General features: G+C 33.9%; 1 protein-coding gene across 2 annotated transcripts in view; it reads left to right on the forward strand.

Annotated features, from left to right (window-relative positions):
* The window catches only part of PDS5A (PDS5 cohesin associated factor A), a 79,946-nt gene that overhangs the window by 30,082 nt on the left and 36,490 nt on the right, over positions 1–13,374 (forward strand). For both annotated transcript variants that reach the window (XM_061992593.1, XM_061992594.1), the window contains exons 3-11: positions 303–506; positions 893–979; positions 1,735–1,832; positions 2,333–2,459; positions 6,415–6,495; positions 7,913–8,053; positions 9,020–9,135; positions 9,902–9,996; positions 10,852–10,997. In XM_061992593.1, the coding sequence (XP_061848577.1) occupies positions 303–506; positions 893–979; positions 1,735–1,832; positions 2,333–2,459; positions 6,415–6,495; positions 7,913–8,053; positions 9,020–9,135; positions 9,902–9,996; positions 10,852–10,997 (1,095 nt within the window). The remainder of the gene's footprint in view (positions 1–302; positions 507–892; positions 980–1,734; positions 1,833–2,332; positions 2,460–6,414; positions 6,496–7,912; positions 8,054–9,019; positions 9,136–9,901; positions 9,997–10,851; positions 10,998–13,374) is intronic.

Raw genomic sequence — 13,374 nt, forward strand, 5'->3', positions numbered from 1 at the left:
GGTACAGCAGTTCCTGTGCTGCACCTCAGGTTAACAATAATAAAATATAAAATAAGCAGAGCTGTAAAGCTTTTTTTTTGCCCCCAGTATCTTAGTTTAAAGTTTCAAATTCAATAAGCCTTTATGAATCAGATTAACATTTCTCTTTTTCTGATGTTGGTCCTAAGAAAAAAATAATAGTACTGTGACTATGTGGTGGCATGCATATTGATAGCACCGCCTCCTTTGAGAAACTATTGTCTAGTAATTAGGAATAAAAGCTGAAAGCACTCAAATAGGGTTGTTTTTCCTGTGTTTTTCAGATGGTGGTAAAAACCTTCATGGATATGGACCAGGACTCAGAGGATGAGAAGCAACAGTATCTCCCATTAGCCTTGCACCTTGCATCTGAATTCTTCCTCAGGAATCCCAATAAAGATGTGCGCCTCCTTGTAGCATGTTGCTTGGCTGATATCTTTCGTATCTACGCTCCTGAAGCTCCATATACTTCCCATGATAAACTTAAGGTAAAAATGCTTTATAAAGTAAAGGCTTTCTTCCTACCTGATTTTCTTACTGACAAATGTCCCCCAAATTAAACCAAACACAAAACTAAACAATGACAACAGAACTGAGAAAAAAAAATTCCTTGCATCTATGCTGATGTTCAGTTTTAATAAAGTGATGCTTTAGTTCAGTGAGTCTGTGTAGTACTTCACCGACCAGAGATCTGTAAAGGAGTGCTGGTCAGACAGTGTCTGTGGTGTTGATAACTTTCTGCCAGTACCTAAAAAAATTAATTTAATGTTCTCATGAGTTTGGAAATGTGGGTAGATGTCACTAATAAAGGATTGTGTTTTTATTCTGTACTGAGTCAAGCTTGTAAACACTTTATTTTTTTTTTTTTTGACAGGACATATTCTTGTTTATTACAAGACAATTAAAAGGTTTGGAGGACACAAAGAGCCCTCAATTTAACAGATACTTTTACTTGTTAGAGGTAACACAATAATTTTCATTTTTCAGTAAATGGTGTTTACTCTGTAAGCCTAAGAAATTTAATCAGTCTTTCTTCAGATGTTCCAGTATGCCTAGGAAATTTCTTTTATCCTGTAAATTGCACCGATTTCAAAGTTCAGTGAGGTGCTTTCTTTAGTAGTTATAATTCTGTTTGCATTTAATACGTTCATTGATATTTGTTAACATTTAGCCTTGATCTTACAAGTCTATACATTGTTTTTCATATTGTACACCCTTAAGGTTATATTACCTCATTAAGAGAGGATATCGAATACTAAATAAAATGCAGATCTGCTTATATTGATGATAAGAGGAGTATAAGATTTTGATTGATTAGAAAAAATGACTCTTAACAAGAAGTGTGGGGGAGTTGAGCAGTGAGCATTTAGAAACAGTATCTTGTTTGCAAACCTTTTATTGACGTTTGAAACTGGTTTCATAGCATGAAGAAAAAAGTCTGAAAACGTAGACTAATATTCTAGTAACTTCTGCCAATCTGTCTTAATACATAAGAAATCAGATTATTCTGTTTTAGGTTTTTTCTGGATGTGTATTGCAAAGCCCCTTTGTGTTAAGAGTTCTTTATATGCAAATCCAACCCCTTTCCCCAAAGGATTTACATTCTATTGTACAATATTTTTCCTTAAATAGAAAAAAAAGAAGTAACTAATGTGATTACATTTATGTGATTTAATGTGAAGCTGTAATATCCTGACTATCCTGTTTTTGTTTCAGAATTTAGCTTGGGTTAAATCTTATAACATCTGCTTTGAGTTGGAAGATTGCAATGAAATTTTTATTCAGCTTTTTAGGACTCTTTTTTCAGTTATCAAGTAAGTTAAATTGCTTTGAGTATATGAAACTGTTGAAGTATCATCAGTTTTGTGGGTAGATGGAATCCTTACATAATCTGCAAGTAAATATGTCTGAGTAGAACACATCTTTATTCCTTCAAATGAGGAGACACAGGGAAAGTGAATGAGTGAATTACTGACCATACAGAGCAGTATGTGTCTAGACTAGACGTGGTTTTAAATTTCTTGTCCGCATTACAACTTTATACTTCATTCTGACTCGTTTGTCTACATTTTTATTTCTATGGTTATTATTTTCTTTATGTTCTCTTTCTCCTTTTAAAGCAATGCCAGGGTATTCTAGGTTGTTGAAGCTTTCTTTAAGAGAGGAAAGGCACATAAAATACTTGAGAGTTTTGAGATGTGGAGAATGTAAGATAGGGCAAGCTGCACAGTGTTAGACATTGTTTCTTAACAATGTGGATAATATTTGTTGGAGTCTCAAAATTTAGTACTGATAATATTCTTTATCATCTTAGTAATAGCCACAACCAGAAGGTACAAATGCATATGCTGGATTTGATGAGTTCTATCATCATGGAAGGCGATGGAGTAACTCAGGAGCTGCTGGACTCGATTTTGATTAACCTCATTCCTGCACACAAGGTCTGCAAAATAAAATGTTATAGTAGTATGTCATTGTAACACTTCTTTGTTGCTGTTTGCTTGCTATTTACTTCTTGATGCACTTGAGCTTTTTTTTTTTTTCACCCAACCTTGTAATAGTGGATTGAAAATTTCTCTTGGGAATTATTTGGTGCTGTTCATTATCTGTGTCTAGATTATTCAGTGTTGAGAGAGTCTATCTATTTGCCGCCTCAGGAACTCTCTAGTGAAAGAGAAACAGGAAAATATTTTATTTTAATGGTTCTGGGTTGTTGCTTGTTTTGGTTTGGGGGTTTACTGGGTGTTTTTAAATTGAAAAGATGTGAAGTATTGTTTTATTTAACAAAAAAAAAAAAAAAGGAAGAAGGGACTCCACCTCCCCCTCACCGTGTCCTTTCCTTCTAAACTGTTCTTTTACTCAAACGTAATAATTACCTGAAATGTATGGTTTTTTTCAGTGGATTAGTTGATTACTTTTAGTGTTCCATATGCTTATGAGTTCCATAATCCTTCTGCCCTTTTTCAGAGTTCAACATCCCTTTAACTCACTTGTAACTGCTACCCAGCCCTTTCCTAGAGGAACCCCTCCTAGCAGATTGCTGCTGTAATGCAGGCATTGCCCTAGCCCATCTACACAGTGACTTTGGCAGGTTTTCCAGAGACTCTACATTTAGCTTCATGAACTGTCACTGATGGCTGTTCTTCTGGTTTCGTTTTGTGACTTAGCTGGTGACTGAGTCTACAGTTCAGCTTCTGAAGTACCTTTACCATAATGACTAAGTGAAGTTGAAATGAAAATAAACACAGCTCCCTCAGCTGTGAAATCAAGAAAGTGAGATACAGGCTGGTATATTGCCTTGCTAAAACACTTCTGCTTCTTACTTAAAATTGGATGGAGGACAGTACGTTTCAATTATGAGCTACAGTAAATTAACTGTATTCTGATTGCCAAGTATGTGTTTCTGTGTGTTCATTTATTAATTTAAAATGATAAAATTCAGACAGCTCAACCCATGACTACATAATTAAAGTTAAATTAGCACATTAAACGCAGGAATTGTTCATTTTCTTATCTAAAGAGGGGAGAATTTATGGAAATGTATAGCACAGAAGTGACTAAGCTGTGACCGTTGTCATTTACTTGTGAAATCTCAGCAGTGAGTGTACAGAAGTAGCTATTGTGTGAGGTCAGTTTGTATTCCTTCTATCATGGGATTATCATTCTATCAACTCAGTTTTATTGGCAGCAATGCAATGATGCCTAACTAAAAGTGCTGAGGGAAGGGAGTCCTAACAATAAAAAAGTCTTTTTGAAAATATGCTGTTCTTCATAAGTTCTTTTTCTAGTCAATTGTAGACAGTAGAGGTCAGGAGTGGAAATACAGAAGTGGAGATGTATACATCAGCTGCTGGGTGATGCTATTGACAGTGGTGGGCATTGCTTTGAGGAAGCAGAGAACTAATAAACCTTGTACAACTGAACTGTGACTGTTTGGTGCTGGCAAAGCAAAAGTGAATGTGATCCTTTAGCATCAACATTGTTACCTTAATCATAATTTTGCCTAATGAAGGAAATTCTCAATCAAGGGTCTGATAAAGGAGTAGGTAAACTTAGTGTAAATACTGTGTTGTACTTGAGAGGACTGGTGGCCAGTCTTTACCGGTCCTTTGCCATCATGACTGTGCAAATAAGATGCTGTAATCAGTGCTCAGTCATGCATTTGGGTCAGTATTTTGGTCTATTTTGCTTTATTTCCTCTAACAATGGGACTTAAACTACTTTAATAGGGTAGTTTAAAAAAAAGAAAAAATAATTGGAAAATTAATTTGACAGTGGTAATTGTTCTCATTCGTAAATCTAGAAAATTCTGTGATTATAGTAATTGTCTTTAGGTATGGAAATCAGAAGCACTATAGCTTGGAAAGCAGTTTATTTTCTTGTAGAGAATAATGCTTCATGGAGCAAAGCAATTGAGCACTAGTCCTTCTCTGCTATGAATGACATAATGAAAGTATCAGTGTGGGTAGACTATGATGCTTAATGGAAGTTTGTCTTTGTAAAGGTAACTGAAATGCATCTTGGATGTTGTATTTATTCCTTTTTGGGTTTTTTGGTGGTTGGTAGGGGCTTATTTTGTTTTAAACTCTCTTACATTGTTTAAGACAATATTGCTATTTAAAAAAGAAACATACCAATATCTAGACATGAAGTAGTCTGCCTCACCATCTAAATGATATTAATTGGTACCTCCATTGTCAGTAAAGTGGCATCACTACATTTTTCTCTGTGTGTGTGTTAATGTGTCTCTATAGCAGTATGGTATGTCACATTTTATACAGATCTCCTGTGGCATCAAACTGTAGATCTTCTTAACTTTAAAACTAGTTCTATTTAGTTAATATTTTTCTTCACATTCTTACTGTCAGGATTGTTCCTTAACATATATTTCATGTATTTGAAATCAGAATTTTCTTTTGCATCATCTACAGCGTGATCAATCCAGACCTTCAAATTGGTTGGGGTTTTTTTGGTTTTTTTTACCTCCTAACCAATTATTTGTTAGTTTATTATGTGTAATAGTTGTTTATTTTATCAGTATATATTTCCTCTCTAGGATGTTTTTGGTTCTGTGGGAGGATTTTTTGGGGGCATTGGATGGTTGTTGGGATTTTTTTTGTTTGATTTGTGGGGATTTTGTAGCTCTGTTGAGTCTGTGTTAAGGGAGGGAAGAAACTAACAGAACTTCATTGCAGGACATCTTTGAAGCTGTGTTGAAGAGCCAAACAAAATACATTTTCTGTATGAGGTTGGCAGTCCTTTAGTTTAATATAGGCATACCTGCCAACAAGATTTTACTCATGGTAAGGTTTGGAGAGAATGTTTTGTTTTGAATTTGAGAAAAGTTTATACATATCTTGTCTGTCTTCCATAATGAGACATCAATTTAGTGCTGTGGTGGCTGAGGAGATATTTGTTTGAGTCTCTGGCCATTTGTTTCTCCTTTACTATCAGTTGATGAACTGTCTTTTGACTTGTCAGCTCATTACGTAAAAGAACATGAAGGAGTGATTCTCAATGTAGACTTGCCAAATACTGTCTTTCCAAGAATCAGTCATCCTTAAGCTTTACCTGTATTTTGTCTGCAGTCATTTGTAATGTTCAGGGCAATCAACTAATCCACTTTCTTTTTCTTCTGGTTTGGGTTTTTTTCCCCCCCTTCAAGTTTCATTAATCTTGAGATGAGACATCACGTATTGGATTTGGTGCAGACTTGGGCAGTCACATTTTTCAGATCTGCAGTTACATTCTTTATCTTGCTCAAGAGTAATAAAAACAATGTTCAGATTTGTTATGTTGCACTCAAACGTTTTACTGGGAAACTTTCCAGATAACTACCCAAGCATAGGTACTTTTTGTGGGTGATCTCAATACAGTCCATGGAGAAGTCAGCACGTGGGTTTTACCTTTTAGACATGGATGAACTTTGCTGTAGGGAGTATATTTAATGAGTATATGAGAGGGAAACAAAACCACATTTAAATTATAAATTAGTTCATTCTTTGGTGGCAAAATGTGATGCACATAAATTATCAAAGTATGGAGGTCTGGTCATGTTTCTTCAAACCTTTTAATGTGATTGCACGCGAAAACTCTTTACAGATATCCATGCAATTCTAGGGATAGCAACTAGAGTGATAAAGTCACAGAAGAATCTGCAGGAAGTGATGGGTTTGGGTTAGATTTCTCTTGTCTGTGAAAAACTACTCTGAAGATTTTTCTAAGTCTCTAGTTATGGAATTAACGTAACTGAACTTAAATAATTTTGAAAACAAATAGATTGATGATAAAACCTACCTTTCTAAAGTTATAGTCTTTTAAGGTTGGGAGAGAAAAGTAAAGTTGTCTGAAATAGTTTGTTTCTAAAATACCATTGTTTTTCTTTTCTTATTTTAGAACCTTAATAAGCAAGCATTTGATCTTGCAAAAGTCCTGTTGAAAAGGACCGTCCAGACCATTGAACCATGTATTGCCAATGTATGTAAATTAACTAATGTTCCCTACAAGTAATAAGTGTTCTTCTTACTGTCTTGATTTACTGGAGATTTGTTTGTTTGTTTAAAAATAGTGTTTGTAAAAGTCACTATGATTCTATGATTTCATGATGCAGCTACAAGAGTACAATTTTTCAGATAAGATATTATTAGCTTGGTTGTTAAATATGTGAATTGCTTCAAATAAGTGAAAGGGAAGTGACTTTTTACCCGTATCAGTCTGAAATTAAGCCTAAATCTAGGTGACTGCCAAAAAATGCTGTTAAAAGGAATTGTTACTGTTTGCATCCAGCAACTAGACAGCCAGGCTTCTTACCAAGCTTTAGGGTGACATATTTCAAATCACCAGCTCATTACTAGATCTTTTTTCTTCCACCTTAAACTATTTTTAGTCATAAAGACTGATTTTTTTTTTTATCATGACTTCCCTTTACTATATGTAATTCCTTTTGTTGAATGTCAATGTTGTATGTTCTGCTTTATTAATATAGCTTGTGGGAAATGTAGTCCATTGTGTTGACTTTCCTTGGTGCGGAAGCCAAAAGAGTTTTTAACAGTCAGAATAGATTAAAAGGGGAATTAGACAAATTCATAAAAGTTAAGTATTTAAAAGCTGACGGAGTCTCACTAACAAGTACCACCTCCCAATTCCTGTTTCTTTAAGCTTTTGTAAATAGTTGTAGCTGGAAAAAAGGATAGTGCATAGAGTGACCTTTGAGTTGATTTAATGTTATTCTTCTTACTTTCCTGTTCAAGCGTGTAGTAGGATTGTAGCATTTGCGCTGCTCAAATAATATTAACCCACACTATCTAATAGGAATTATAGCAAGCATATTAAAATTTTACAAATCCATAAGAAATCATTAGTATTTTAAGCTCCTTCAGTTTTTTCCCCGTTAGATCACCAACGAGCATGATACATCACTGTCAAATATCACAAGACGTATCATAAAGTCATTTGACATTCTTTAGAAAGGATTTAGTAGAGAAGTAGAGAAGCTTCCTTTTGGACATATGATGATCTTCAATTTGGATTGGTTTCAAATTATAAGAAAATTTAAAATGGGGTACTACCTTTTTTCCCCCAACTTCTACTGGATGAATATGCTTTTAAAATTAACATCTCTTTTATTGCCTATTAGTTTTGCTGGGGAGATGGTTATTGATATTTTAAATTATCAAATTACCATGAATCAACCTTATGGAAGTAATAAACTGAACTATGAAGGATATTTGTAATTTACTTGAGCCAAAACTGTAAGGGTGAGGTAGTGAAAATATATTCATTGAGTAGCTTCCATTAGAATTAAAGTGTTAATGATACCATGTAAAAATAATTTCTTAAAATAGTGTCTGCATTAGTGAAGGAAAAATTGCTAAAAAATGTTGTTTGTATTTAGTTTTTTAACCAGGTTCTGGTACTGGGAAAGTCTTCAGTAAGTGACTTATCAGAACATGTGTTTGATTTGATACAAGAGCTTTTTGCCATAGATCCTCACTTACTGCTGTCTGTCATGCCACAGCTTGAGTTCAAGCTGAAGGTAGGTGACAATGTAGCTTCAGATAAATAGTAAAATTTGTATGGTTATTAAGAGTGCAGAGCTGTAGATTAAGTGTTGTACTGGTGCTATAAAATTATATTTATTACTTCAAGGTAAATGTATTATTAAAGGAAGGACACTGGAAAGGTGCATGGTGTTATGTGCTTTCTGTTCTTGCGAGAATGTATTATGCGCAGAGATTTATAATAATTATATTGATAAATTAATATACTCTGATGCAAAAGTTTATATGTATTTAATCTTTGCATTTCACTTGACATTTATAAAGAAATTAGGTTGTGGTTGGCTTGTCTCATGAAATGCAGCTCTGCCAACTTGAGTATTTTTGGAATTTTCTTTTGTGAAAGAATGTTATGTTACAATCAGCTAATAAGTCATATGACTTTTTTTTAATCTTTGGAAATAGTTAATTTAACCTGATATGAGGGTATGGATTTCCTTAATTAAAAAGCTGTTTGTCTTTAATATTGTAAGTGGACAAAATAAGTAATTTTATATTTGTGCATGTATCTACAGAGTATGCTGTCAACAAAAAAAAACAGCCAAGACATAGGCAGTTGGTGAAATTACAGAATATTTTTATTAGCGTGTATATATATTTGTAACATCTTGATCAATGTCTTTTCCACACTTTTTGAAACAAAAATAAAATCATTAAATGTTGAAATAGTCAAGGATCTATGTTATTCATACTACTGTGTGTGGATTTTATTCCTGAAAGAGAAAATTTGCAAAACACGTTCAATGACTCTACTATGTTAATTTGGCAGGTATTTTAACTCATTCATCTAATAATCTCATTGGGAAGAGTAAAGTCTATAGCAAATTATTTCAAATTCCCTTTTTAATCTGATTTATAAAAGTAGAAGGAAAAGGGAGCCAGAAATTATTATTATTAAGATATTGGGGATAATGATTTATGATTCTTTCTTCATTGATTTTTAGAGCAATGATGGAGAAGAACGTTTGGCTGTTGTTCGACTTCTGGCTAAACTCTTTGGCTCCAAAGATTCTGATCTGGCCACACAAAATCGTCCTCTTTGGCAGTGCTTCCTTGGGCGGTAAGAGAAACAGACACAAAATTCTGAATTAGTTTTATTCTGAATATTCTGATAGTATTACAGTTTTGTGTATGTGTTTTTAGAAGTTCTCTTATTAAATCTTTGAAGCAGAGAATTGCATACGGTTGTATTTTAAATTGAAGAAGCACAAATGACTGCAGCTATACTACTGTCAGCTATAGGAATATAGGTTAGATAGCACATTACATACATAACAGAAATTACATAATAGATATGTCAGCATTGCCTGAAATTTCGTACTGCTAAGCTGTATCTGCAACTGTATCTGTTTTAACGGACATTTACTTTTTTAAGTAAAGGGATATTTCCTTTGAAGTAAATGTAGAAATTTACCGTTTTAAAAAAAGTGAATGTTTTCAAATCGCACATGTTGTATTTCAGTTCGTGTTTTCATGGTTTCACATGTGTATGTATACATACACATGCATACTTATGATTGACAGTGTATGGAGAATTATGTTTAATAGTCAATAGACAAAATCCATTTGGTCAGTATTTCATCTACATGTAGGTTACTCATCCTTTTAATTTTAGTCCTGACTTAATTTCACAAGAAGTAACGTAAAAGTTCGTATGAGGTACATTATAGAGATAAGTTCAAAACATTTCTATTGTAGTATTTCACCATATAAAAGTATTTTAATAGTTAATGTAACATATTATCAACATGTGTTACTACATAGAGAATAATCTTTATTTGCAAGGCTAATTAAAAATTAACATTCATCATCTTCTGTCCCTCTAGGTTCAATGATATCCATGTCCCTGTGAGATTAGAGAGTGTGAAATTTGCCAGTCATTGTTTAATGAACCATCCAGACTTAGCAAAAGACCTCACTGGTGAGATGCTCATACAGGGGTTTAGAATAATTTAAGAAATGAGCAAGGAAGAATGTAATTATTTCTGTATGTAGCAGTATAGTTCTAAAATGTATCAATTCCAAAGCTTGATGCTGGATGGAAGAGCTAACTGCTGAGTAATTGCTTTCTGCTGAAGTGCTAGTTATTAGAAAGAGAAGAGTGTGTGGTTGTGTGGATTTTGTCAGAGTGACTCTTTAAGAAGCTACCCATTCCAGAATGAGTTTTCAAGTAATTTCCCATTCTAATGAAACTTTTGACAAGTCAAAGCAAATATTGATGCACCATGTTGATTTATTTTCAAAAAACAGTTGTGTTCTTCCACTGAGTTTACAGAATACCATTGTGCTGACTTAAACTATGAAATTTCTTCCCTCACTTCAGCATAATTTTAACTATGAGCAGAATTTCAGGCTTAACCGAAAACACTGTTCTTTTTTGATGCAAGCCAACCTACAGCAATTGTCAGTGTTTTCCATTTATTATTTAACTTCCTAGCTCTTTCACTCTCAGCTCTTCCTATTTCTTCTCACTCTTCCACCCTCCTTTATTTTCAATATATTCTAATCAGCTTTATTTTGCTATTGCTTGTTGCAAATGAGGTTATTGTAAAAGCTATTCACTTTTATATACTTTTGATATTTACAGTTATATGTTTGATTTATATTTAACATAGGAAAAGCTGAAAGGGATGCTTCCTGTAGGCAGTTACATGTTTAGTAGATTATATGGTTATGATATGCAACTGATATTTAATTGTTTTAATATTATAAATAAATCAGAATATGTCATAGCTACATAAAAAGTCTTGTTTTCCATTGTTTCTGATGGTAACAGAATATTTGAAGGTTAGATCCCATGACCCAGAAGAAGCCATTCGACATGATGTTATTGTTACAATTATTACTGCGGGCAAGAGAGATCTCTCTTTAGTCAATGACCAGCTACTTGGCTTTGTAAGGGAAAGAACGCTAGACAAACGGGTAAGTGTTTTATTTTATTTTCGGGAATATCTGCTTCTAATACAATTTGGTAAAAATAAAAACCAGAAAAAAAATCAAAGCCATGGAAACAGGCAATCTTAGACTTGGCTGTCAATTAGAGTGCAGCAAGGAAAAAACCATATTCTTACTAGAACATCTTAAAGTAGATTCCATGTTATGGTGGCACCAGTTGAGTGTTTTCAAGCAAGTAAGACCATTGACTTGCAAGGGACATAATCATATTGTAAGAACATGGGAATTGCCACATGTTTAGGCTAAAGGTCCCAATAGACTAGTATAATTCTTACAGTGGTCAATTTTGGCTTCCAGAGTTTTCATTTTCTAACGATTTTTCATGTGTTAAGTGTCGCAGATTCCTTCTGACTTCATCAGTAGGTTCCCTTTGTTCTTTTGAATGTGAAAAACCAGTCATTAATTTCCACCTATTATCTCCTATGTTTTTGTTAAAATCCTGTTGGGAATTAACTGTGAGACATTGTTGAAAGATTTGTTGGATCTTAATGACTTTTACTGATACACTTCTGGTCTGAAAGTTTCTTTTTTCTTAGACAAAACTTGTCGTTACATAAAGCATGATGACTCATTCCAGTAACTTCATTTCTCAGTAGCATCTGCTCTTTGTTGTTACGGTTTTGTTTCAACCTGTTTACCTATTCAAAAATCAGATATTCTGGTGAATGACCCTTGGTTCTTTTTGGGTCCCTTTGGTTTCTTTAATATTTTTTGCATTCAATCTGTTCACTGACAGATTGCAATAACAGAATAGTTACTATTTGGGGTATCACTTCCAAATTCCTGTAGAAACCGTGGATGTGATACCAACCTAGTCTTCATGATTTTGTTACTGCTCATGTTATGAATTTGTTTTAAAATATCTTCTAATCATGCTTTAAGAAACCTCTTCAAACAAGATTTATTAATCTATTTGTCTTTCAGCCCCACAGAAGGGTCTGGAAGGCTTCCTGCTATGGTGAAGATGTTTAATTATTATACTTTTAAGGATTTGGTTCAGTAACTTACACTAGACTTCATCAAGGATTTCCCTTTGATTTACCAGAGCTTATACTCTTTTCTTGCTACCCTCTTTCGTGCTTTTTGGAGAGTGATACACTTGACTGTGCTGTGCAGCCATGTTGATTTTGTTATTGTTGTTTCTTTTTAATAGCAGGAATTCTTTTGATAAGCTATGTCATTCTAGCTAGTTCTTTTAATTCTTTTAAAATAATTTTCTCTTTCATATTCCTCTTTTTAAATGAGAATGTACAGAGATGACATCCTTTTCTCAAAAATCCATTACAGTAACAAAGAGAAATAACTCATTTTGAGTACCTTCACTATTATAAAGCAGCTCTTCAATTAGACTTGCATCTTGACCTTGCACATTTCTCAGGAGTGATGAGGGCTACCTTCTCTCTTTGCAGCCATTAAACAAACATGTCCAAAAGATCATTTATAAGATCTAAAAACTTACACAGTGTAGCCAACCACTTCCCAGTGGGACTTCCATCTAGTCAAAATGGGATGGTTGTTATTGTGTGTTCTGCCTAGTGTCTCTTCTCCTTTAGCCTCTTGCTATCAGTAACAGGCAGTTAGTTGTACAGCTGTAATACTCTCTTCTACAGAGCTAGGGATTTTAGTTCTATAGCCTTAAACCCAGTGTCATACTACTTAATGTTCCTAATATGTTTGACTCAGTGATTTCACACTAGTTTGATGTTATATTACATTTCAAGGTTAAGTGCCTTTTCAGTCATCAGTGAAGAATAACTTCACCTCTAGATAGTGATTTTATTATAAAAATCTCTAGAGAGAGCTTTAATGAAAATACATCCTGAGGAGAAATTAAAATTGAGAACTGACTAGAAATAACTACAACAAATACTTACAATTTGAAGAGATCTTATCAATATGGCTTTAAACTGAAAGAAGGTAGATTTAGATTGGATATTGGGAAGAAATTCTTCCCTGTGAGGGTGGTGAGGTGGTTACCCAGAGAGGCTGTGGCTGCCCCATCGCTAGAAGTGTTCAAGGCCAGGTTGGATGGAGATTTGAGCAACCTGGTCTAGTGGAAGGTGTTTCTGCCCATGGCAGGGGGTTTGGAACAAGGTGATCTTTTAAGACCCCGTACAACTCAAACTATTATATAAAATGTCATGTCTTCATAAATATAGTGTTATAAATTGAACATCAAGTACTTGTAAGCTTTTGGCCTCTTGTTTTTTAAAGGGTTTTTCTTCAGTTTGATATGCCATACAACTGTCCTTGTACTTTCTGTGTAGTATTTTTTCAATTCTAGATACAGTACATTATACGTATTTCAATATTTTTTTTTACTTTAAAGAACTCGGTTGTCCTC

The sequence above is a fragment of the Colius striatus genome, chromosome 3 (assembly GCF_028858725.1).
Source record: "Colius striatus isolate bColStr4 chromosome 3, bColStr4.1.hap1, whole genome shotgun sequence".
NCBI lineage: Eukaryota > Metazoa > Chordata > Aves > Coliiformes > Coliidae > Colius > Colius striatus.